Consider the following 24,438-nt stretch of genomic DNA (forward strand, 5'->3'; position numbering starts at 1 on the left):
ACCAGCAGTAGCTGGTCAGATAATTGAGATATTAACATTGCAATGAATGAGCTGATTATTTCCAGAAAAACCTTCTGATAATTCAGTCAGGATGCTGCATTTGACTGAGAGGCCAGTCAGAAGGAGTCAAGTGAGCACACAGTAATAATGATGAGCACTGCATCTACATGAGTCTATTCACACTAAGAGGCAGGCTAAGCCAACATTGACAAATCCATCCTACATCACATTACTTCACAGAAATTAAGTATAAATTCTTTACTTAGGTTGTATCCAACCAAAATTTCAACTGAAGATGTATAGCAGAATCTGGAGGCTAGTCTACTACTACCAGCTGCCATATCTGCAATAAACAACAAACTGACATACATGACTCCTTCCATGAAAACAGATTTGAATTATTTTAGTTTAAAATAATAAGAATTTTGGGGAATAGTTAACTTCACATCCCCTCCACAGATGAAAAAACAAAGACACAATATAGTATATTACCATTAAATTTAACTCATCTTTTCATGTGCTTTCTTTTGTAGGTATATGTTTTACAATTTTGTTGTAAAAATGTAATATCCCTACTTGAATGGAAATGCAAATCTGAGAATACTTTTTTTATTTTTAAATAACCATAATCAAACTACATGTATATTGTGACTTGTGTTGCAGTAACTCTCTCCAGGAAGCAACCTGACTCTTTTATTGGCATTTTTTGTCTGCAGTGTCCCAAAGGGTTGTGGGAATGAAGCCTGTTAAAAGAGGAGACTGTTTGAAGACTCATCCTTTTTATCTGGTACATGGTATTTATTTTTTACCTCCTGCAGATAGGAGAAAGGAAAACAAGAGGTAAATTTTCTTAATCATATTATTTTTGTGCCTGTCATTTTATGAGTTCTGCTTCTCTGTATTTTGACTATTTATATTTAATCAGATTTTTAGCTGTTTTGCAAAGATCCAGTTTTGTAACCTGTAAAACCAAATGGTGCAGAATTCACATATGCAAGGTTATAATTTACAGAGCATCCGAGTCTTAGGGTAGCAATCTGAACAGAATAAAACTTAAAACTTCTTGTCAGATCAGATTAGCTTGTCATAATGTGTCTGATGAAGAGCTCATCCTACGAATAGGAGTCAGCTCTGCCATTTTCTTGTTCGCTTGTGCTGGCATTATCTGATTATCTGCATTTCCTTTGCAGGAATCTTTTTAAGTCGTTTGTATATTTTCTGAGGGGTAGTTTAGCAAAAACTAAATCATATACTCCATAAATCCCCTTAACCAAGCACACATAAAATGCAATACACTGCAGTAAGTTGAACATGAGCAGATGAGTGATGATGCCATTGTCAACCCCTCGGCTCTATGGAGCACTCACTCGCCTCAGGTACCTCACAAACTCTTTGTGTCTGTCTTATATATGGAACAAGTGAAGTGCTAGCATAAATCTGTAAATGAAATATTTGTAAAGTTTCCTATTTTTTTCAGATAAAAAATAAATATAATCAGAAGTTATTATATTTCCTTTATGCACCCCAATGAATTGTGTTGCACACACGCTGGGGTGCGCATACACCACTTTGGACATCACTGCTTTAGGGTACCAGTTGTGGGGTTTTTTTTAACAATGAATAAAGCTACATGTGCAAGAACGTTTCAATATGCTCTAATTGTTCTTAAATCATGAGCACAGATAGCCTGCTGAAAAAAATGCACTTTACAATGCATTGGACAATCTGAAAATAAAAAAAACGGTCTACACACAAAGTTCTAATTCTGGTCTAGCAGAAAATACTATTGTTCTAAGAAATTGGTTAGCACAGTGCCAGGCTACAATGAAATAGAAAAACAAAGATGAAACACTACAGACAATTATTAAATGACTTCAGCATTGTCCAGCTTACCAAGTAATGCTGCCCAGTGAAGGGGAGTTCGAAACAAGTTGTCATACGATGTCACATTGCAGCCTTCATAGGAGGTCAGGACATCAACAACCGCCACGTTCCCATCAGCAACAGCAAAATGAAGGGGAGTTCGTCCTTCATAGTCTTGCCAGTTAAGTAGAGACTCTGTGGGTGCAGCTTCCTTTAAAAAACATAAATAAAAAGTTAAAAATACTTCAGTTAAAATGAAAAACTACAGGTTTTATCTTCTTCAGTCTTGTAATAAGGATATAAACTGTCCTGGTTCAGTAGAAGATAGCTTTTCAAACAAATACTTCTGTTACAGTATAGGCTATTTTCAAGTATTTCTAATGGAACTTTTTAATACTTAATTATTGCACTAGACCTGATTTTCAGTACATAATCTGAAGTTTTATCAGTCTGTTGTGCAAGTCTTACAGAGATCTTCAAAAGACTAACTCAGTGTCTTGTAAAAATAACTAGATCTTCTTACTTGACTTTCTGAGTTGAGTGTGACATACATCTCCTAGAACACTCTCCTTTCTGCACAAGTTAATCTTATGGTTTTCATTATACTTTTCTAGCATTTTAAAACCACATGACTATCAGAGCATTTCTACAGGACTTGTCAGAGTCTCTAGCTGGCAGGATGGAAGTAAGTTAGAGAGCACTTCTAATGAATCCATCTACACGTAATGGCTTTAATTTTGAACAAAAAACACATCTTTTTAGGTATCGTTATTAGTCATTTGATCCTATAACATCAGCATTAATAGATAAAACGTGAGTTTTCATCACATTTTCTTCAAAAACATGCTAAATGACTTTCATATAAGGCCCCTAGCTATAGAGTTGCATATTATATTCATTTCCTCTCTCATAAACCTTTATCTACACAGACTTCTCTTCATTACTTTCTTTCTCAGGCAAAAAACCAACAGAACAGGTAAAAATTAACATCATCTTAGCACCGCCAAGTTCCTGAAATGGCAAATATCATAAAGGTCCATGAATTAGAAACTTTACACTTCACTTTCCTGAAAAAAAAGAGGTATCTCAAAAGAAAATAGTAAACAACAAAACAATTGAAACTCAGGATGCAGGATATAAAACATCTACAACAGAAGCAGAATGTAAAAACAAGACCTTAAATAAACTATAGGGAGTAAGTCTGCTGCTCTATTTCCAACAATTCAGAACAATTCAATCAAGTCCTTTGAATCCTGTCCAAAAGAGGAAAGGAATGCAGTCCTCAGATTTTTTTTAATTTCCAACACCACAGTGCATTTTAAGCCACGGTAACTGGAAAAAAACTAATCCTCCCAAAAATACAGAGCCACACTGTATCTTACAATTTATTTATGAAAGAGGGAGAGATCGTGATTAATGCACCTTGTTAACAGTCAAATCAAGTTCCTGATACCTTTCTCACTAAACTAATTGCCATTTCTACCTATTGACTTCACTAGGTACACAAATAGGCCATCAAATCAGTAGTATTTGCATTATTCGAAATGCAGTAACTATGACATAAAAATTAACACTGAACATCAAGCACGATAAATTGAGAAGCAGCAAGTCAGGAAATTCCAGAGTTATGGTTTCTATCCAAATCTTAATTGACCAAGGTTATAATTTCTATATATTCTATTTAATATATTAAAAGATAAACAGATTTACAGTTATATTTAACTGCATTTCCTAAGTGCAATGTGGATAAATTATTACTGCAGTAGTAGCCTTAACTCTGTAATACCCTGATTCTTTGTTTCTCACTGTCTTACTTCCTAGAAGTGTCAACTAAACTTCCTAATATTTGAGTAATACAGGTTTTCTGATGTTCAAGATTTACATACTTCATATACTGTATGTAAATGCTAATTCAGTTGCCTATCCCATATCTGAAAAAACCTGCATCAGTTTTAGATACCAGTACTGCTAGGCATGTTTGGTAGAGAAAAAAAACAAACCACACTCTTGAAACATATTGTAGCTCATTATTATGTCTAGCTACTAGCACAGTAACAGGTAATCTGTTAAAAACATAAGAAATTGATAAATCTCTTAACTAAAAATACAAAGTTAACATTGTTACACGTACAAACCCCAATAATCAAAGTATTGAAGTAATCAAAGTATTTAACACCTGTTCAAATAAGTACTCAAAAGCATTTATCTGAATCATTACAGTGAAAAGTGAAGTTTTTTGTTCTTTCCTAGCTTTAATAATTCTCAATAAATGCTGGTAATATGCTTAATTTCTCTCTATTCAAAGAGCTCGGCAGAGGGAGTAGAGAGTCCACTGCAAAAACTCAGAAGTGATCTTTATGAGAGTCACTTTTAAGAATGACTAAAAATTAATGATGATATGCACAGAAGTTATTACTGAAACTCTAACTCCAGTAGAGGAAAACCTGTTTCAACAAAATGGACAAACAAGAAATCAATGTCTCTTCACTTTACCCATAATTTATTGATGTAATCTGGAAAGTTAATTTTCAAGCCTTCTAAAAGCACAACATCTTAAATGTATCACTCCTAAAACTCCTGGTTCAAAGTCACTGCTGTTCCTCAGAACATACTTCCATAATTGAAAGTGTTAGTTTTGCAAAATGGTAAAGAATGTTTTAATGACAAAGCCACTATTTATATTCTAGTGTAGAAGTACTCGTGTTTTGAAATGTTTGGCCACTTGAATGAAAATTTTTTAGGCCTCTTTCTACCCAGATTCTAGAGTAGAATTTATTCGGATTTTACGTGGCTTTGGTGTAAAACTACCTATAATTAAACTGTCGTATTATATTAATGTTTTACACATTTTTCTGCAGCAATTAGAACAATTGAATTATAGGCAATAATGAAAAGTGTTCTATAAATAAGTATCATGTCTCTTACCATGAAGAACAAATAAAGAGATACAAAATAGACAGAGAGTACTAAGCAGTTGCTTCCATCATATTAATGGAACCTTATTCTGTCCTTTTCTCCTTAAATCTTCCCAACGTTTTTCATGTAACCAAGCACTGCTGAATCTGGAAAGGTGGAAAAGGAAGTTGACCATGAAGGATCTCCAGATTACAGTTTCTCTCCATGTCACATGCTTACTTTCTAAATATGCCATGAGTTTAATTTTTTGCTGGATTTCATGGATTTCAATATTATATATAACCAATTTGTGCATAATCGACACTTCTGCAAATCCAACCTATTTCTTCAGCATTCAGTTGAGCTCTTTTCATTACTGCTTATTTTGACAATCCCAATGGGCTAAGTACTATACAAGCATCAAAAAGAAAGCTGTCCCTTCACTTTACTAATTTATAAATGGGGGACAACAAATGGACACATTCAGATGGCAGAGCACTGAAAAACAAGACAGTTGCTGCTGACCAGAAGCTTAGCTTTTGTCAAGTTTTTCTGAAACAGCACTTGAAAATTCTGAAAACACTAGAGAGAAATAATTTTCTGGGGAATTCTTCCAGAGTGTCCAAGATAACATGAGAGAAACAACAGCAGTGTTGTTTCTCATAACTAGAGTTAGCAGGCAAAAGGCTGCCAATGCAGATTTTCCAGCAGTAGATACCAATATCTGACTGCTAGCTGAGCAACAGCACATACCTTAGAGCTTATAGCACTCTCACCTGAAAGCAAAGACAAGTGGTTTGTGTTGGAGGTGATTAAAAGAATGGTGAGGCAACAGTGGCACAGACTCACAGCCCTTTTGCACTGCTATCACTCCAAGACAATATTCCTTTGAACTTAGAAATGCAATTATGTAAGTGAAGACACAAGATGACAGAGTTTAACTGTATGGGTACTTACGTTAGAAATATCATGCAGAAAGAATGTGAAAAACTATGTTAATCTGGATGTGAAGACCTACAGAGGAATGAGAATCAAAGGTCATGCTTGAACAATTGATCTAGAACTGGGGAATATGGCAAAAAGTAGCTAAGAAAGGAGGAGAAGATGGTGAGCTCTGCTAGATAGGAATCTATCAGGATAAGAAAGGAAAACACTTCCGTTTGGAGAGAAGACAAGATCTTATTAAAGGATTAAACCCACCATCAACAAAAAGAGGTATTTATACTAAGCAACAGATTCAATCAGCAGATCGATTACCTAGTAGCAATGTTTCTATATCACCAACTTTTACAACATATTTTTACAGCATATTAAAGCTTAATTACTTTTTCATTTAAACTTGTTATCATCTTACTCCATCAATAAGCCTACATTATTCTCTGGAATATAAACAATTTAATTAATACATGAAAAAGCCTAGATGGAATCAGGAACACACACTTTTAACTGTCCAAATAAAATAAAATAAACAAATAAACAACAACACAAAACCAAACAAAAACCCAACAAAACAAAACTACAGTAAAAAACCTGGACATGATCATGATTCTGTACTAACTGAAGAGAATTTTTTGAGAACACCTTCAGTAAGGAGATATGTCTTTTTGACCTTTTGTAATCTATCTGGCTGGGATGGAGTTAATTCTCCTCACAGTACCAGTTATAGTGTTGGGTTTTGTATTTGTGATTAGAACTGTTGGTAACACACCAATATTTTGGGTATTACTGATTAGTGCTTGCACAGCATCGAGGATTTATCTCTTTCATGCCCTGCCCCATCCTGTTCCCCCAATTAAGTGGGCGAGGGGTGGTCAAGAGACTGGAAGGGGACACAGCTGGGACAGCTGACCCAATCTGACCCAAGCAATATTCCATATCATATAATGTCATGCTCAGGGAAAGAAGGAGGGCAGGAGGACATTCATGGCTACACCGTCTATGTTCCCAAGCAACAATTAAGCATGCTGAAGCTCTTTTTCCACTTTCCTGGGAGTGGCTAAAATCTGCCTGCTGGTGCAAAGTAGTGAATAAATCCCCTTTTTGCATGCATTTTTTTGCATTTCCATACTAAACAGCCAACATCTTCATGCAAAAGTCTTCTTCCTTTCTTTCTATTGTCTCCCAGTCTTGCAAAACGGGAGCGAGTGAGTGGCTGTGTGGGTGTTAGGCTGTTGGCTGGAGCCAACCCACCACAACTTTTAAAAACATCTAACTTAACTATGTAACATTTGAAAAAGTCTGTATTTGAATACAGAATCCTTACTTACTTTTCAGCAAATTTATTTTTCTAGTATGATGGAAAAGTAGATGGTATACACAAACTAAAACTTAGTGACAAAATTTTGTTTGTGACAAATTATATGATAACTGGGTTAAAAAAACATATCGAATAAACAGAATCAATACAGAACTAAAATCACATTAACACTGGAAACTTCTCAAAAACTATTTTTACAGTTAAAAAAGTATTTGTAACTGTGAGATTATCAATGTGATTTGGAGAAAAGCAAAGCAGAGTTTCAGATGATCTCAATTTACAAGCTAATCAGGCAAAGAGTCACAGAAGTCATTTTAGTTAGCTTACAACAAATGTTTCCAGTTCTCAAAGACCACTGGAAGACTTAGAGAGAGAGATTGTTGTAATATGAGAGAAGAATTAAGTTGAGACTTCTGTATCTTTGCATGTTAGTGAAGTTCAGAGATTCCCGTAGAATAAAAATCAAGGTAAAAATCCAGCTGAGTGTATGATTTCATTGTACTCATTATAACTGTCAATGTAGAAAATGAAACTGAAATACTGTAGAAAGAGAAAATACACCACCAAGGAAAATTATTAAACCTGTACAGAAAAATATTTAGGAAGTCTCTCAATAAACTCATCATGGGTTGACAGCTGCTTGATCAAATATTTCCCAGAATTTGGACTTGAAAGACCAAATTCATTTAGGTAAAAAGAAAGAAATTTTCAATAATGAAGACAGAAAACAAAGAAATCAGTGTGCAAGATGTAACAGAGATGAGTAATATGGCTGGCCATTTTACCTAGGAGAACTTTTAATCTCCTCCTCCCTCTCTTCCTCCCCAGATTAATAACTATGTGTTACACACATCCTAATTAAGAGAATACACATTGCCCATGAGTTAGAGCAAACATATTCACCCACACAACTGAAAAGAACTCCCTTTCAAGACATAAAAAATATTTAAGATTATTTCTTATTAAATTCTGGATATTAGGAAAAGCAAATTATTTCATACTCAAGCAGTCAGTGGACTAAAATGAAAAATTTCAAGACAACAAAAAAATTTATATCAGAGTAAAGTAATAAATACAGAAAGTCTATTATATATCTTAGACTTTCTTACCAGAATACATTTCACTGTGTGAATTGCACTAGGATCCTTGTTGTTAGCTGCCCAGTGAAGTGGGATCTTTCCTTCAATATCAGGGATTCCAATATTTGAATCATGTTTTATGAGAAGTTTCACATGTTCTGGGTTATTGTAGTAGGCACTCCAATGCAATGCAGTTTGCTGGAAAACAATATTCACAAGTTTTACAAACACGTTGAAAAATTAGTAGAAGATGAAAATTAGAAGTTGGTTAGAATCTGAAATATGTTTTCACTTTATTTTCGTGGAATCAAAGAGATCACGTAGTCCAAGTCTTCTGCTCAAAGCAGGTTCAACTAGAACAGGTTGATCAGGACATTTTTCATTCAGATTATGACTTATCTCCACAGATGGACGCAACCTCTCTGGACAATCTGGTCTAGTGTTTTACCTACCTCAGAGTGAAAACAGGATTTTCTCAGATTTAAACAGAATTTATTCTATTTCAGCTTGTGCCCACTGCCTCTTGCCTGCTCACTAGAGACTGCTCCGAAGAAGCTGGTTCAATCTTCTTTACTGCCTCCCGTCAGGTGTTAATACACATCAGTAAAATCACCCCTGAACTGTCTCTTTCTCAGGCTAAACATCTGCAGGTGTCTCAGGCTCTTCTTCATGTCAGATGCTTCAATCTATTAATCATCTTTGTGGCTTTCCACTGGTCTATGCCCTTACTGTACTGCAGAACCTAGATGCAGACAAAGCATTCGATCTGTGGTGCCACTAGCGCTGAGCAGAGGGGAGGGACCACAGGTAAAACCCAGTTTAAACAAAGAGGAAACAAGCAATCGTTTGTTATGCTCTGATAACAAGGACTGAGAAAAAATGGAGCATGTGTACCTAGGGTGGGTGACAACTCAAAATCACTGGAAAACAGGCTTTGAACAAAATTAAACCAGAGGCAAATCAATCTAGGTAAGAGTAGATACCTGTCTTTGCTACTGAGGCTGAATTAGATCTAAGCTAGACCATCTTCCATGAGACCCACACTGAGAAGCGCTTATGATTGGAATAAAAGTGTTTCTGGTAGACAGTTAATTTGTTCAGATAAGGATTTCTTGAACTATGGAAGGAGAATACTGTCCAGGCTACTTACTTAGCCAACAGGACGATGTCATTAAGATGAAGCAATTTCAGACCAGGAGAAAATATCTGAGCTTGGTATTAAGCAATCATGTTCAGGTTAGAGTGATGATCTGAAGCAGGCCTCAGCACCATAAATCAACTGCAGTAATGAGTTGTGTTCCTCTTAAATTTGAAAATGTCTTGGAATAACACAAATTGATGGAGAAGCATATAACAGGATTACTCTCCACTAAAGGAAGATTGCACTGAATACTGACACTGAACTTGGTTTCAACTGCAGCAAAGGTTTTGACTTTCTTAATCACTCAGAATTTTGAGGTTGAATATTACTGAATCTAATGTCCACTGAACCATGGCAGTCCAATATAACATTAAAAGACAATCCATGCTTCTATGGCCAATTCCTGACTGTCCATGGCCTTTTTACTGGCATTGGCGATGTTCACAATAACATAAGCAATACAAAATCTGAGGTTTTTTTATAAACAGTAAAATATTGGCATATTAACAAGTATTTTATTTATCAGACACAGCTCTCCCAACTGCCAAGTATCAGAGGGTTGTAAGAGACAGAATTAATTTTATTTCCCATCTCTCTTCTTCCCTCAGCCCTGCAAAATATGACATGTCACTTAAGACTTTAAAATGGAAAGAAGTAACTACTGTGGGACCTTTGTGCATAAGTGTACAAAACCCTGGATGAACATCCTTTAACAGTGAGATAGAATGTATGATGAGTTCAGTTTCATACCCTTAACATCCCTCTAAAGGAGGAAGGCAAAAAGGAGCCTACTTTCTGTTTGTTGCTTTAAGCTGCTAGTTTAGAACCATGGTAACGTAAATTGATAGCGCAACTTTTTTGTTTACTTGGTAGTTCTCTGAAAAAGAGCTCATTCTAAGACAAAAATGAAGGGGCTGTAAGGATACCACATGGAACAATATACAGCCTAGCACCATAAAGCATGTCCAAACCATCACAGTCTGTCAGGATTTGAATTGAAAATACTCCTAGCAGTAGAAATTTGTAGTAAGTTACCAAATGCTATTTCTTGAGTGGAGCTGAGCAGTATCCCTAGAAACTGACAGTTGCAATGAAAGCAAAAACTTCAGACTACCAGGAGGCAGATGCAGTCTTGCTTTATTGGCTTCTCTCACCTACAACCTGCTTTTCAGTCAGTTGCCTACGTGGAAGCAGATGGGAAAAACAGTTCTCTTTCACGTTCAGGAATTATATTTGGCAATCTTAATGTGCACAGTTGCAGTAGAGAAACGAATAAGCTACGCATCCAACAGGGTCAAACTTGTTGAACTCTTGTCCCTGAGACTGTCTTTCATCAACCTGAATTCCATCTTTGCTACTGTGACTACTTGTGTCACAAACTGTAATAAAAGTGCTCTACATTTTGTGGGAAATCTGGCAATGCCTTCACGCTGCCTTGGAAATCTGCTAAACAGCAGGCAAGGTTCCTAAAAGTTCTGGCTGGTTTCCATATACCTTTGTTAATTAATTAACATGGTCAGGAAGTCAGCATGACCTCTCCAGAATCACTGCTGTAATTACAGCCAGGGTTTCCATGATACATGTTAGAATATCCTGGAAGGCAAACAGCTGATTGCTAAGCCACAGGCTGGTTCAACTCCATTGTCTGGAGGGGGCACAAAATTAATTTGTTGGAAACTGGGCTTGCAGCTGTCTTATCCTGCATCCTAGAGGATAAAATCAGACAAGGATTTTGGAGTTCAAGCTATAACACCACTATACAGTTCAGTCCCCTACTCTTAATGTGTCCTCTTGTGGCAGAATAAAACCCACTACACAAGATATAGAATGATGATTTCCACTAACACCGGCCTAGCCAAGCTGGTATGTTAATTATTAGCTGATCCAAATACACTTGATCAGGGCACTGACATTTGAATCAGCAGTAGATTAGTGCCTGGTGGGGAGAGATTTTGCACCAGTTCCAAGATCACATACAAACTGTAGGAAAGAGACTTCTCTGCTCATTGCTTAAAAAAGCCTCCACCATCAGTAGCAGTTCCAGTTGTGATTGATACCATGCCTACCTTGCCAATAGAAGTTAAAAATTGTTTTGTGGTCTCCTTTTTGCTACCTCAATTCACGGTATCTCGCATTTTGTTACGACATTATTAGGGAAAAAATTTGGTTTAGGGAACACTCATATCTCTGGATTCTTTGGAAGAGTATGTATGAAAAGTATTAGTGAATCAGTTGTTTAAGAACTGTACCACTTCTAAGCTCCATCACCTCTTCTGGCTGGTCATTGTCCTTCTTAGCAAACAGCAGTATAATAATATACTGCTGAGGCTCTTAGTGTACTTCTGAAGCAGGCTAGCAATTTCATTGATGTGGAAGAGTATGACTGGACTTTGCAAAGGGACATCAGACAACTCATGACAATATATGCACTATATGATATACTTGGAAAGTCCTCATGAGATTTCCTGACCTTTGAAGCAACTGTTGTCACTACAGATGCAGAAAACTAGTCTGAGGGACTTTATTCTAAGAAGGTAGTAACATAAAGCTCTGGAGACGTTAAGATTACATTTTGTCCTGAAGTCTGCAATTTCACAAAGCAAATGTCCATCTGACTAATGGATGCTTTGCTTCAAATGAAAGTCTCATGCAAGAATGTCAATCAGCTTCATCATCATATCCTCCTCACTAAGTGATACACTCATGGAAGCAACAGTACACGTGCATTGACACCATTTTAGGATTATGACAATGGTAATAATCAACTTGATACTTTTTATTGTTACTGCTAGAAAATCCTGACAAATGGCATCATATTCTCTCCCTGGCAAAAATATCTTGTATGACTCGGGAGTCAAAATTGTTAATTTTTGCTTAAAGAGATAAAGAAAAAAAGGACAGTTGACTGGACAGATGTAGTCTTTGGATACTTTTACCTTGGATTATCCTTGTGGACAGAACTGAATGATTGGAAGTGAAGGAGTAAAGTTACAATAGGAAAAAAGGAGGAGGTGGTGGTTTGAAGGTGGTGTTCCAATTTTTGTCTCTGTTTCTCACTATCCAAAACTGTTTTAACTGGCAACAAATGAAACTAATTTTAAGTTGAATCTGTTTTGTCCGTGACAGTAACTGGTAAGCAATCTCCCAATCTTTATCTCAACCCTTTTTCAACCTGTTTTCTGCATCTGTCCCCTTGTGAAGGGGAGCGAGAGAGTTTCTGAGTGGGCTTTGGCTGCTGGCCAAAGTGAACCTACCACAAGTTTCTACAAGGTAGCACCTATGGACAGCTGTGGCATCACCATTTTAGTGGCCCCAACACAAGGTAATATTGATAACCCAATGCTAGGAAGGATGTGAAGTATATCACTGCATTTGCATTCAGCTTAGGACCAAAGGAATTTTATTATTTTATTTTTTTCCCAAATTCACTGTTGATATTGACAAATGCTTTGAAGGCCTTTTGCACAAAGTCTTCTAGTGACAGTTACCATTAAATTATTCTAAATGTAGAGGTTTTGCAAGGAAGAAAAGGAAGATCAGTATATTGTGTCCAGATTCTAACAAGGAACAGAGTGTGATAGAAAGACACAGACCTTAAACCTAGTGTCCTTTGAATTCCCTGTTATTCTATGTACTCTCAACAAGAATGTAATTTAATTCATTGCGAAGAACTTTCACATTATCAACAGGAAAATATATTTCTAAAAGTAATCATTAAAACATCAGTGTTAGCCACTATTTTGACAACAGAGAAAGTTTTTTATGACTGCAACGATTTTTCACACCCAACTGTTTGACGTAACACCACACACTTCTAAAGGTGCTACAAGTATTGTCTTAAAACATGCAGTATTTTTACCTTGTTTCTGTCCTGGGTATCCACTTCTCCAGGTGCCATATATTTTAGCAACAAAGCTAAACATTTTGGGCTCTTGTGACGTGTGGTTAAATGTAACGGTGTCATATCCTCTAAGTCCTTCTGCATCCAGTTCCCTCTACGAGCCAGTAAAAGTTTCATGAAGCGATAATTTCCCTGAGTAAGGAAAAAATATCAGAAATTTATTCCAGTTTATCAAACCAAATTAAGATACTGTTTAGATATATTTACTGTTGTATTGAGTGTCTATAAAACCTCCACCAACACAGCTATAAGCTTTGAAAATATCTAATAAGGATTTTTTGTTTAAAAACATTAACTCTTGATCTTGCAGGTTTTTCTGTTACTTGGTATTAGATACTTATCTTCCATTAGAGGACTGTATAACACAGGGTTCAGTAACACTGAAAATTCTGCGATATTGTCAAGAGTTTCTTACCATCTTAACTCCAATGAACATCAAGTAACAACTGAAATAAAACCATTACACATTGGTTTCATCAAAGCAGACAGTTACCAGATGAAGAATAAAACTAAATTTGAAGAAACGTTACAATTTTCAAAATGAAAGTAAGAAAAATAGCACGGAATCATCCAGACAGATAAAATGTACCAGAGAGATAACAAATATACAGAAAAGGATAGTTTATTACATTTTTTATTTGAAACTATATGTGAGTTTTTATCTAATGTATTCCTGATAAATGGAGACTTAGCACTCTGGATTTAGTAGGTTTTCAGAATAAATCATTTGACTAAGGAAAACAGTCTGGTTTTATTTCTCAAAACACTGAAGAAGCCAGTCAAAAATTAAAGATATAACCATGCAATCATGAAAAAGCTGTAGTGATTTAAGGTAAAGCCAGCCTCAAATTGCTCCAAGCCCGTTGCTTGAAGGTTATTCTCCATGTAACACAGATGCTATATATGACATTTTGATGTTTCCACTTGACTTCAATAGGAAGTTTATTGGACTTTCGAAGCACTTTCAGCAGTTAAGTTTCAGTCAGGGATAAGTAACAGTTGGAGCAATAACTCATTAAAGCAAAACATATGGATCTAGCTTGTGTGATTATGTTTTAAACATCCCTGTTCTTTCCTTACTCTAAATTCTAACCTTTCCTAAAGGGAAAGGAGTGTGCTGCCTCCCAGCTTTGCTCACTGTCTTCCATTGTTTCACAATATATTACTTTTTGCAAATTTTATATATTGACAATTTAAGAAAAAGTATTAATTACCCATAAATACAATTAAAATAGAAAATTCAGAAGAGAAGAAAAATTTTACTAATTTCTCCCACTCTGAGAAAAGCTTCAGCATTTGATGAGGCTTCATTAGACAATGTACACAGGAAAGGTGGCACTCAAATCAATAAAAGTCATGTCTTGGAATCTTCTGCTTGGGGAAGTACCTGAACATTAACATATTTTAGCCTTCTACAATTATTTTATAAATCCTGCACGTTAACCTAGCCCCTCTAGGCTGTCTTTGGAAAAACAATGAAAAAAAAAGACAGTCATGTAGATGAGTGCAAGCAGTGCTAATGAATGGGGGCACTTCTGTATATCATAAGACTCAGAACTGTGAATCATTTTGTCAGCAGAAGGCTAGGGCAGAGACAGGCCAAAGCATTCCAGAGGCCCCCACAGTATCCAGTGCTAGGAGATTAAAATATTCTAGTTTCCTTTCCCATAGCAGCCATAAAAGTTGGAAGGGCAATTTTTACATATGTTACTGTTCTGCTCTTTGTCTAATAAAAATGGAATAGTTGAGCTTTATGTAGGCAGAATGGTTTTTGCCAAGGAGGCCTAAAACAAAAGAATGTGCTTATTTTTTTCCTGCTACTCTCTTATTTTAAAATACATAAAAGGGACAGAAAATAATGAGCGAGCTCAGACAAAATAACTCTTCCTGCGTCTACAGTTCATTGTCACTGGTCCGTGCTCTTCAGTGAAAGCCTACAAGAAAAGTCTGTCAAAAACCTTACCACATGCCTGCCTGAAAATTTAAACTCTTGCCAGAGACAGCATGGCTACTGGACTCCTCAACAGCATTCACAGCGAGTAGTGGGTGACAAATTCTTTTTATTCTGCTGGGTGTCAGGGGAATCATAACCTTAAGATTTTGCTCCTTTAACATACAGACACACATCGAGTCATACCGTGAAGTACAGAGGCAGAACAGCACAATCTCTGCACAGCTACTAATCCAAACAGAACACACTCAAAATGAATTCATGATAAATCTGGGAATGAGTTAGGGATGAGAAAAGTCCTCATTATTGCCATTATATTTTACAAATAAAGATAATAATTTGCAAAACTTGTTACAAAAGAAAAAAATAGCAAAAAATCACAGTGTATCATGATATGGTTGGAAATTACACCGGGGGAAGACAACATTAAATAACTTGAGAGAATATTAGTCTTGGAATAAATCCTTTTCTCCATTATAGGCAGTAATGCATTTGGCTTGTTTTCAGTTTTCCTACTTAATGTGCATGTATACACAAAAAGGAAAAAAAATATTGTTGATATATACTTATTAGAAGATTTACAAGCATATTGTGCTTTTTGAATAAATTCAGCTGAAGAACCAAACTTAAAATAATATATAAAAGTAAGGAAACATGCATTATTATTAGAATTTATTTCCCTATACTGTATTTTATTTTTGCTGTTACACATTTTACACCAGTTACTACTATATTATTCTGTTGTATGCTTCACCAACAAATCCTCCTCATTAGGAAATGAATCAGACATAAATCCCCTCATTCTGAAACACATAAGATTGCACTTCTTCCAAATGATTTAAGATTTTTTTAAAACACCATCACAGAAAACACCTGTACTTACATTACTTATTTGCAATTATCTTATTCATGCTCCTACTTCTGACTGCTGCTGTTTTTTTTAGTAATATCATGAATGCTCCTCCATTCCTTTCATTTGTTAGAAACTAACACCATCCCTATTCATGACAAAGGAAAAATTACCTTCAGCTGATTACTACTTAAGTTTGTAAATATGTGATGTATCAATATGATGTGAAAGAAGATTTAATGTAGGTCTTACTAGGTGGAGTGGGGAAAAGTATTCTTAATCTGAAAAACAATTACAAGCCAAATTCCTTAATTTTTATAAAACGCTTGTGTATAACAAGTCTTTAAGCTAGCTAGTTTTCACTCATAGAAAATGCATTTGATTGGCCTAAAGGTTCCTGGGCATCATGATGTGCTTTGGATCAGTCAATTGTCTCTTAACATTTATAATGTCTCTGAAATTTGTCTGTTACTGTGAAATCATTATGATCAAACAGGATTAAACAATGTTACAGAAACCTTAATTCCTGGTAGCCAAAATTTACGGTTACAATGATGATTCTTAAAATTCCTTTATATTCTATTAGAACGATTTTTACCCAAAAGACTCTACTCTCTATGCAAACTACAGTACAGTTTCACAGGACAGCTGACAAGCAGCTTCAGCACAACTGGAAGAAATACTTCTGCTATTTCAAAATTTCAGCCCCATATCCTAACTGCAATAGACTATAGCACGTTTTCTGGTAGACATATAGTACAATAAGCAATCATTGTTCTGCCATCAAGTAATGACTGCAAAAAGTTCTGGTCTCCAAGCTTAACTCCTAAGCAGTGAGAAAAACTTTCCTTTTTTTAAGGTTTCAATAGAGAAAAAAGCAGTGGGAGAAACATCTTAGTCAAAATCTATGATTTTGCCAGAATTCAGATTGTCCCTGAAAACATTATCCCCAAAGCTGCAAATTCACTCAGAAAAAATGTCTAGTATTTTTAATATGACTCTTGCCAGGAAAAGGTTCCAGCAGAAAACTGCCAGTAGTCTCTTTTCCAGGTCTACAAGATAATGTGTTTATTTTTTCATCCACCTAAAGCATCTTTTTCAACCTATTTTCTCTCACTGGCCTGTTGAGGAGGGAGACTGAGAGAACAGCTGGGTGGGCATTCAGCAACCAGCCAAGGTCAATCTGCCCCCAAATGGTCACCTAAATGAAAGACTAAAAAAACTAGCTTGGTACAGATGACAGTGTTATTACAATTCTAATTGTAGGTTGATACTGAAATTACTGATGGTAATTACCAATGGACTAAAAACATTAGCCTCACACTTCATGTTATGTTACTCTATACAGCCTGGCACAGCCCTGCTCTAAGAGCTGAGGGAAGCAAATATAACACCCATCTATACGAAAGGCAGAAAGGATGATTTGGGAAACTACTCTTCTATGAACAGAACATCACAAAACTAATATAGCTGAATTAATTGCAAAGTTAAAACAGGTCTGTTTGTCTAATACTACAGAATTGTAGCACTAGCAGTGATTCTACTTTTGTCATCTTTGATCTAATTTTCCTTTGAAGTTCATAAATAACATTTAATAAAGTACAAATGGGTTTATAGCAACATCCTGTGAGCAAGAAACCAAATTGTATCATAACTTATACCTATATATTCACTCACATACACTGGTCCATTAGTTTAGATCCAGTTTGGGGGACAACAAGAGCTGGAAAGGTGCACAAGTCCTGTGTGCAGTTCCGGGTCCCTCACTTCAAGAAGGCTATTGAGGTGCTGGAGCAGGTCCAGAGGAGAGCAACAAGGCTGGTGAAGGGACCAGAGGGGAAGTCTTATGGGGATAGGCTGAGGGAGCTGGGGTTTAGTTTGGCAGAGACTCAGGGGGGATCTTATCACTCTCTTCAACTACCTGAAGGGAGTTTGTAGTCAGGTGGGGCCTGGGCTCTTCTCCCAGGCAACTAGGAAGCACTTCCTCATGGAGAGGCTGATCAGACATTGGAATAGACTTCCCAGGGAAGTAGTGGAGGTACCGTCCCTGGATGTGTTCAAGGAAAGGCTGGATGTGACACTTAGTGCCCTGGTCTAGCCAATGTGGTGGTGTTGGTCACAGGCTGGACTTGATGATCTTAAAGGTCTTTTCCAGCCTTGGTGATTCTGTGATTCTGTGGTAACAGGTTACTGATCTGCTTTTCCAGAGAAGCATATTTTGCCCAAAGATACTTGCTTTCATTCAAAGGGTAAAAAAAAAAAAAAAAAGGAAAAAAAAAAAGATTGCTATGATTTTTTAACATTCAGATTAGATATTAAACCTTTTAAACCCAGGACTCCTTAAAAGTAATCAGGATTTACATTATGTTTAATCATTGCTCATGTCTGAAACACGATATTATCTATAGTTTAACAGTGACAAAAGTTTCTGAAGTCAGTATAAATCTATATGTTGATAAATAATAAATTGTATTGTGCACTCAGACATTCACTAGGGTAGAATACAAACATGTAAGTAGTTTAGATTTTACCTTAAAACCCGAGCAGAATGTGGCAGCTGCCTTGCACTACATTAGAACTCTTTGGCAATAGATTAACACAAATGCTACACTGAAGTTGAGAACAGCTCTTTGCTGTCAGATGCTTTCAAGAAGCAGTGAAAGTAAAAAACTTGAACTCTTAATTGTTAATAAGCCTTTAAAAGATAAACATACTTATGAGCTTCCCCTTTTAAAATAAAAATGGCAACTGAATTTAACCAGGTTATATTCACAGTGGAGGAACTGCTGTCTCTGACTTAATCTTACAGAAGATAATCTTACTACATACACAAACACATATACTCTCTCTTTCCAGTGCGTAAATGCTTCACCCCCCTGATCAACTTGGTCACAAATTTTGAAAACCCAAGAATTTGAATAACTTGGGGAAAAAAAAGAGCTGTGCATATGGTTTCTTTAGAGGTTGTTTCATCTGTTAGTATCCCTTTGAGAAGAAGCATGCTCTCAGAACATCAGAAACACCTTAGGATGACATACAGCATATGAAGGACCTTCTGCCACCAGCACCTGTCAATTTTAGTAACTTTTCAGGGAACAAACTCTAAGCGCTTACAAACACAGAAGCTGTGACTATCATACTTCTAATTATACATATATATATATAGGAATGGAACACTGTTCTAAAAGAAAATTAAATCTGTGCATCAAAAGGAACATTTTGATATGCCTATATTATCAGCTAACTGCCAGAAATCTGACAAGAATTGTTGAAAACTTATTAAAATAGAGACTAGCAAGTAGATATAACAATTAAACTGCAAATAAGAATTATGTAGAGTTTAGATTAACAACACTTGTGTTTTGAAAAATCAGCTATGCATGAAACAGGGAAACATCTTGATTTTGAATACAAAGAAACTGAATTAGTATTGCTGTATGCCCTGTAAGAGCCACCCTTCAAATGTCCATGACTGCTCTACATTCCTTGAATATCAACAATTTAAATTTTTTTAACAGTTCCTGACAAAAATAAAATAAAACCAGTATAGCTACTTAGAACCTCAATTTCTAGTTAAAATGAGTAAAGTCACTATCAAAATAGCAGGCTGACTCTCTGGTTATCCCATGTTGTATTACCATACAGGGTCAACACACACAATATTCTTATTTGAGCAGATAAGCTCATGACGAAGTTTATGTAAAATGTTTAATATGTTTAAATGTTAATATATTACATTATGCCTTAGATTTCAACTGCTATATCAAGAATACACAAAATTAGAATCACAAACAAGGTCCTGGTAACTTTTTCCCTCACTCCTGCCAAAATAAAATATTGTTTTGATATGTAAACCATCAGTAGGGAAGGAAATTGTATTTTATCCATAAACCTTAACAGCGATTAATAATTCATCATTAAAACATAGCAGGCTCAACATTATAGTTACTGTTGAATGAAACCACACAAAAAGAGAAGGTGAATACGTAAAGTTATTTCAGAAATCTCAAGTCAGGTGATCATACTCATCACTCTGATTGTGAAGTCCAACAGAACAAATACACTGAAGTGTTTCTATTAAAATTAACAGTTATAAGGACACTCTCAATCCTTTCAAATAGTTCCTTCAACCTTTGAGACATATGCTTCATATGCTGGGCAAGAATTAATGCTTAGCTCATTTTTTCTGCATGCTGCCTACTCACCATGATAGTCTACCCTAACTACATTACAACATCAGCAGAGGTCTAGAGAAACTACTCCTTCCTGTTCTCTGCACTCCCCAGTCAGCTGGCAAATGTAAAGATGTTGCAGAGTAATCAAAAACAAAGTAAATGGAAACAGCCCCTCCCTGAACTGAGATATAAAACATGATAATGTAAACTTCATTAATTATAGGCAGTTAAACCAGTATTTCTTCTAGGTCTGGAATGACTTAAATCACAGCTGGTCCAGTTTAATTTAAGAAAACTTTAATTCATGTGAAGTCTTAATCTGAGCAAAAACAATCAGCTAACTCCTTGATCAAAAATGTAACATACTTTTTTGAAGTAAGTAAAAGAAAATCTTTAGGTATCTTTAGCTTTCTTGTTTTAGACATAACCCATAACAGAACTACAGCTTAAAAAAAAAATAAATAAATCTGTAAGCATTTTATTACCTCTGCATGGACAAGGATGATGCCATGACTTGTCTCTAACAAACTATTAGTGGATTTAAATATGTGACGTTCTGCTAATCCTTTCAAGTCAATCGTGGCAAAAACATCACTGATTTTGACACAGAGTTTAACCTCACAAAGTACCCTTTTAGCAACTTTGTTAGCCCCATCTGAGACTCATAAGTAAAACCACTCAATTGGAGAGAACCCCTCAGACAGCTGAACAGAAACCTCATTTACCAGTTTCCAAGCTGAACATGTTAATCTATCTGGCAAAGCATCTTCGGCAATACATCAGCCAAGAACATCAGTACAACTTGAGGCCAGTTCTGACTATCAGACATTTTGACTGAAAGCAGGGCGCTGTCTGAACTTGGAGCACTTCTCCCTAAAGCCTCTTGCAAGATTGGCTTCAAGATATTGGTTTCCATAGGAATAGGCAGAGCTATCAACTGGCACAGAGTCAGAGAGTACAACAGGGAAGTTAACTGACCAGGGCTGCAAAAGCCAAGGTAAAATTGTTTTCCAACAGAAGCTGAAGGAAAAGAGGTGTTTGCATCTTAGAGCCTTTGATCTCATTTATCCATGGTCTGTACACGCTGTGTCTGTGTCACGTTCCCAGCTCTTCAGCTCTAAATTTTATGGTCTACCTATAGAAAATAGTGGCTTTCATGCAGAAAACACTTGAAGGATGAAAATGTAATTAGCATTCTCATTTCCAGTTGATCTCTTCTACTGTTACTGAACTTGTTTTCCTGTAGTGTTCTTTTGAAGTCATTCAGGCAGAAGTGCCCACAACACACAGTCCTCTGGGGGTTTACAAGAAAACCTGAGATGCATCATCCACATTTACAGCATCACTGCCCACCTCTTCCTAAGGAATCAAAGACCAAGCTTTCAAGAAATATTGTATTTCAAAAAATATTGTGATTTTAAAGATTTAACATCAAGTGCTGAAGCCCTCCTCCCCAAAAATACAACTGCTAGAAAATATTTACTATATTAATTTTTTTCTTCTTAATGGCTTTATGTTGAATACTCTTGAACTAAGACACTAAGAAAGTATACCCCTAAAATATGTATTTCTTTTAAAGACTGGTATTTTCATATATTCACTTTCTTCCTGAATCCTAGTAAAGTTTGTATTTATGTCCACATGTATAATGTTCTTCCTATTTTTAGTAATTATCAGTATACCTCATATAACTGATATTTTTCAGATGTCCATGTCTCTTATTGCTTAGTTATGCATATGTTACCTAATGCCTCCTAAATTTCCCACCTCTTTTCCAGAAACATAAGACAAGTTAAGATGGTTGCTCAAAAGCATTTTAGCAAGATAAAAAAAATAATTTAAAAAATCCTCCATAATCTGCTTACCCAAAGAAATGTTTAAACTGTATAAGCTCCTCCTTTAAAGAGGACAAACCTACATTTAGATAGCCTTCCTATAATTTTCCATTCTTCTAGATATGTTTCTGTATTATGTCCAGATTTCTATTTAAAATCGAGTAAAAATGTTATGAACTGTATTACCCATGATAGACTTCTACCTAGAAAACAAGTTTTCCATAACAGCTATAAATCCAGTCAAAGTTCTCACCTTTTTATCACAATTTTGAGCAGTTCTGTTTCATTCTGGAAGCAAACTAATTGTCATTGCTACTCAGCATTTTTCTGACCAGTACTATTTCCCTTATGAGGAAAGGCTGAGGGAGCTGGGTCTCTTTAGCTTGGAGAAAAGGAGACTGAGGGGTGACCTCATCAATGTTTACAAATATGTAAGGGGTGAGTGTCAGGGGGACGGAGTTAGGCTTTTCTCAGTGATGACCAGTGATAGGACAAGGGGTAATGGGTGTAAATTGGAGCATAGGAAGTTCAAGGTGAATATCCGAAAAAATTTTTTTACTGTAAGAGTGACAGAGCACTGGAACAGACTGCCCAGGGAGGTTGTGGAGTCTCCCTCACTGGAGACATTCAAAACCCACCTGGATGAGTTCCTGTGTGATGTACTCTAGGTGACCCTGCTCTGGCAGGGGGGTTGGACTAGATGATCTTTGAGGTCCCTTCCAGCCCCTAAGATTCTATGATTCTATGATGTCACTACTGCCTTTTATTTCTTAATTGCACCCCTCTAAAAGCTTGTGCATGTGATGTTCTTGAAGACTCATGGAAGAACCAATGCTTGCAAAATGAAAACTTTTCATATATACTTACTGTTGAGCTTATCTTCCTAGAAGTTTTTGTTATTATTTTAGCTGCTGTTTTATTTGAAAGTAAATCCATCTCTTTTAATTGATTTATGTATATTTCAAACATTTTATGTCCTTTAACAAAACATTGTGTGAAACAATTACAAAACTATACACCAAATTCAATTTTATGTGAAATGTTCTCCAGCCACAGAACTATTACAGATGTAGACAGACAACCCATAGTGAAAAAAACCTGCAATAAAGGTAGGCTATTTTTATATAATTAAATTCTTTATAGCTTTTATAGACACTACAGTGATGCTTGAGATCTAAAATGAAATCAGAATCTACTTAGAGTACTGGTAAATAAGTCCAAGCTTTAGTAAGCTACTCAAACTATATCCTGGCAGTAATAAAAGCACTAGATTTATTTCTCTTTGTTCAGACTATAGGCAGTTAAGATAACAATTCAAGCTTGGTGTTTCTTAAAGTCTTTCCAAATATATAACATGCTAACAGAACTCTGAAAAAAAAATGTCCTGTGTATGTGTATATTTGTTTACATTTAAATGTCCCCATCAGAAGGCTCAACATATACAGGTTATATTCTTAACAGAAATCACCTAATATTTCAGTAAAAATTATTCCTCATTAATAAAAATTGGTAGCATTTTTCATTAATTCCTCATTCTTCATAAATAAAAATTGTGTAACAGAAAAGATTTTCAACATATTCTATAAAGAGACCAACCATTATAACTGCAATAACTAAAATACGTGTACTTTATGAAATGCTGACATAAGCTGTCACTTTCAGGAAACAACAGAAATTGCTTATGTAGTTCATAAATATCCTTTTTGACTTGAGTGTGATTCACTTAATTCTCTTTAATGAACAATTTAACCGTTTACAGACAGAAAGGGAGACAAAAGAAAGATTAGTGCTCCCAGAGTTTCTGGCTGGCCATAAGATCTGAAGTTATTTTTTAAATACCTTGTATAGCAATAACCTTGCATGCTGAAGACATCCTATCTAGTGTACTATTGATTCAAATGACAAGTCTGAGCATCAGATTAAATATGTGTCAGACACCTGATAGAAGATTCCTGGAGAACTGAGCAAAAAGGTGTCCTCTTTCAAAACCATCTATTGCTGGTACTGCATTTATTGAGGTGTATGTGGGGACATTTAACAAAAAACTAATTCCCTCAAAATTAGAATAACATTTATGATTAGTGAAAACAAATACCTTAACGTTTTATTACAGAACACCTGGAAAAAGTCACCTCATTCAGAGATGACCAAACAGCTCACAGAACTGAACCAAACTGATGAGCTCATACTAGTAATAGACCTCTTCTGATTTGTCATTGCCAAATCTGGACACAAACAAAGTAAGCAGTTTGTCAGTCCCAACAACAGTATTTCTTCTTGTAACCATTAAAGATCGGCCATGGGGTCAGCTGCAGAGGGGCAATTAATGCAAGAATGATGTTCTATAAAGGACACTCAAACAGGGAGATGTCTTTGGCTGTAAAGCTATTTTTCAAGGTACAGACTTGGCAACAGACATCAGTGTCCTGGGGAAAGAGATGGGCAAGTCTCTTGTGCATCAAGGGCCACCCCAATGCAACACATACTGAAG

General features: G+C 35.9%; 1 protein-coding gene across 1 annotated transcript in view; it reads right to left on the reverse strand.

Moving 5' to 3' along the window:
* Positions 1-24,438, reverse strand: part of INVS (inversin) — a 76,500-nt gene that overhangs the window by 28,518 nt on the left and 23,544 nt on the right. Inside the window, exons 3-5 of the mRNA XM_009993632.1 lie at positions 13,095-13,268; positions 8,125-8,292; positions 1,894-2,074 (exon numbers count right to left, since the gene is read on the reverse strand). Coding sequence (XP_009991934.1) covers positions 1,894-2,074; positions 8,125-8,292; positions 13,095-13,268 — 523 coding nt within the window. The remainder of the gene's footprint in view (positions 1-1,893; positions 2,075-8,124; positions 8,293-13,094; positions 13,269-24,438) is intronic.

The sequence above is a fragment of the Chaetura pelagica genome, unplaced genomic scaffold (assembly GCF_000747805.2).
Source record: "Chaetura pelagica isolate M959 unplaced genomic scaffold, ChaPel_1.0 scaffold723, whole genome shotgun sequence".
Classification (NCBI taxonomy): domain Eukaryota; kingdom Metazoa; phylum Chordata; class Aves; order Apodiformes; family Apodidae; genus Chaetura; species Chaetura pelagica.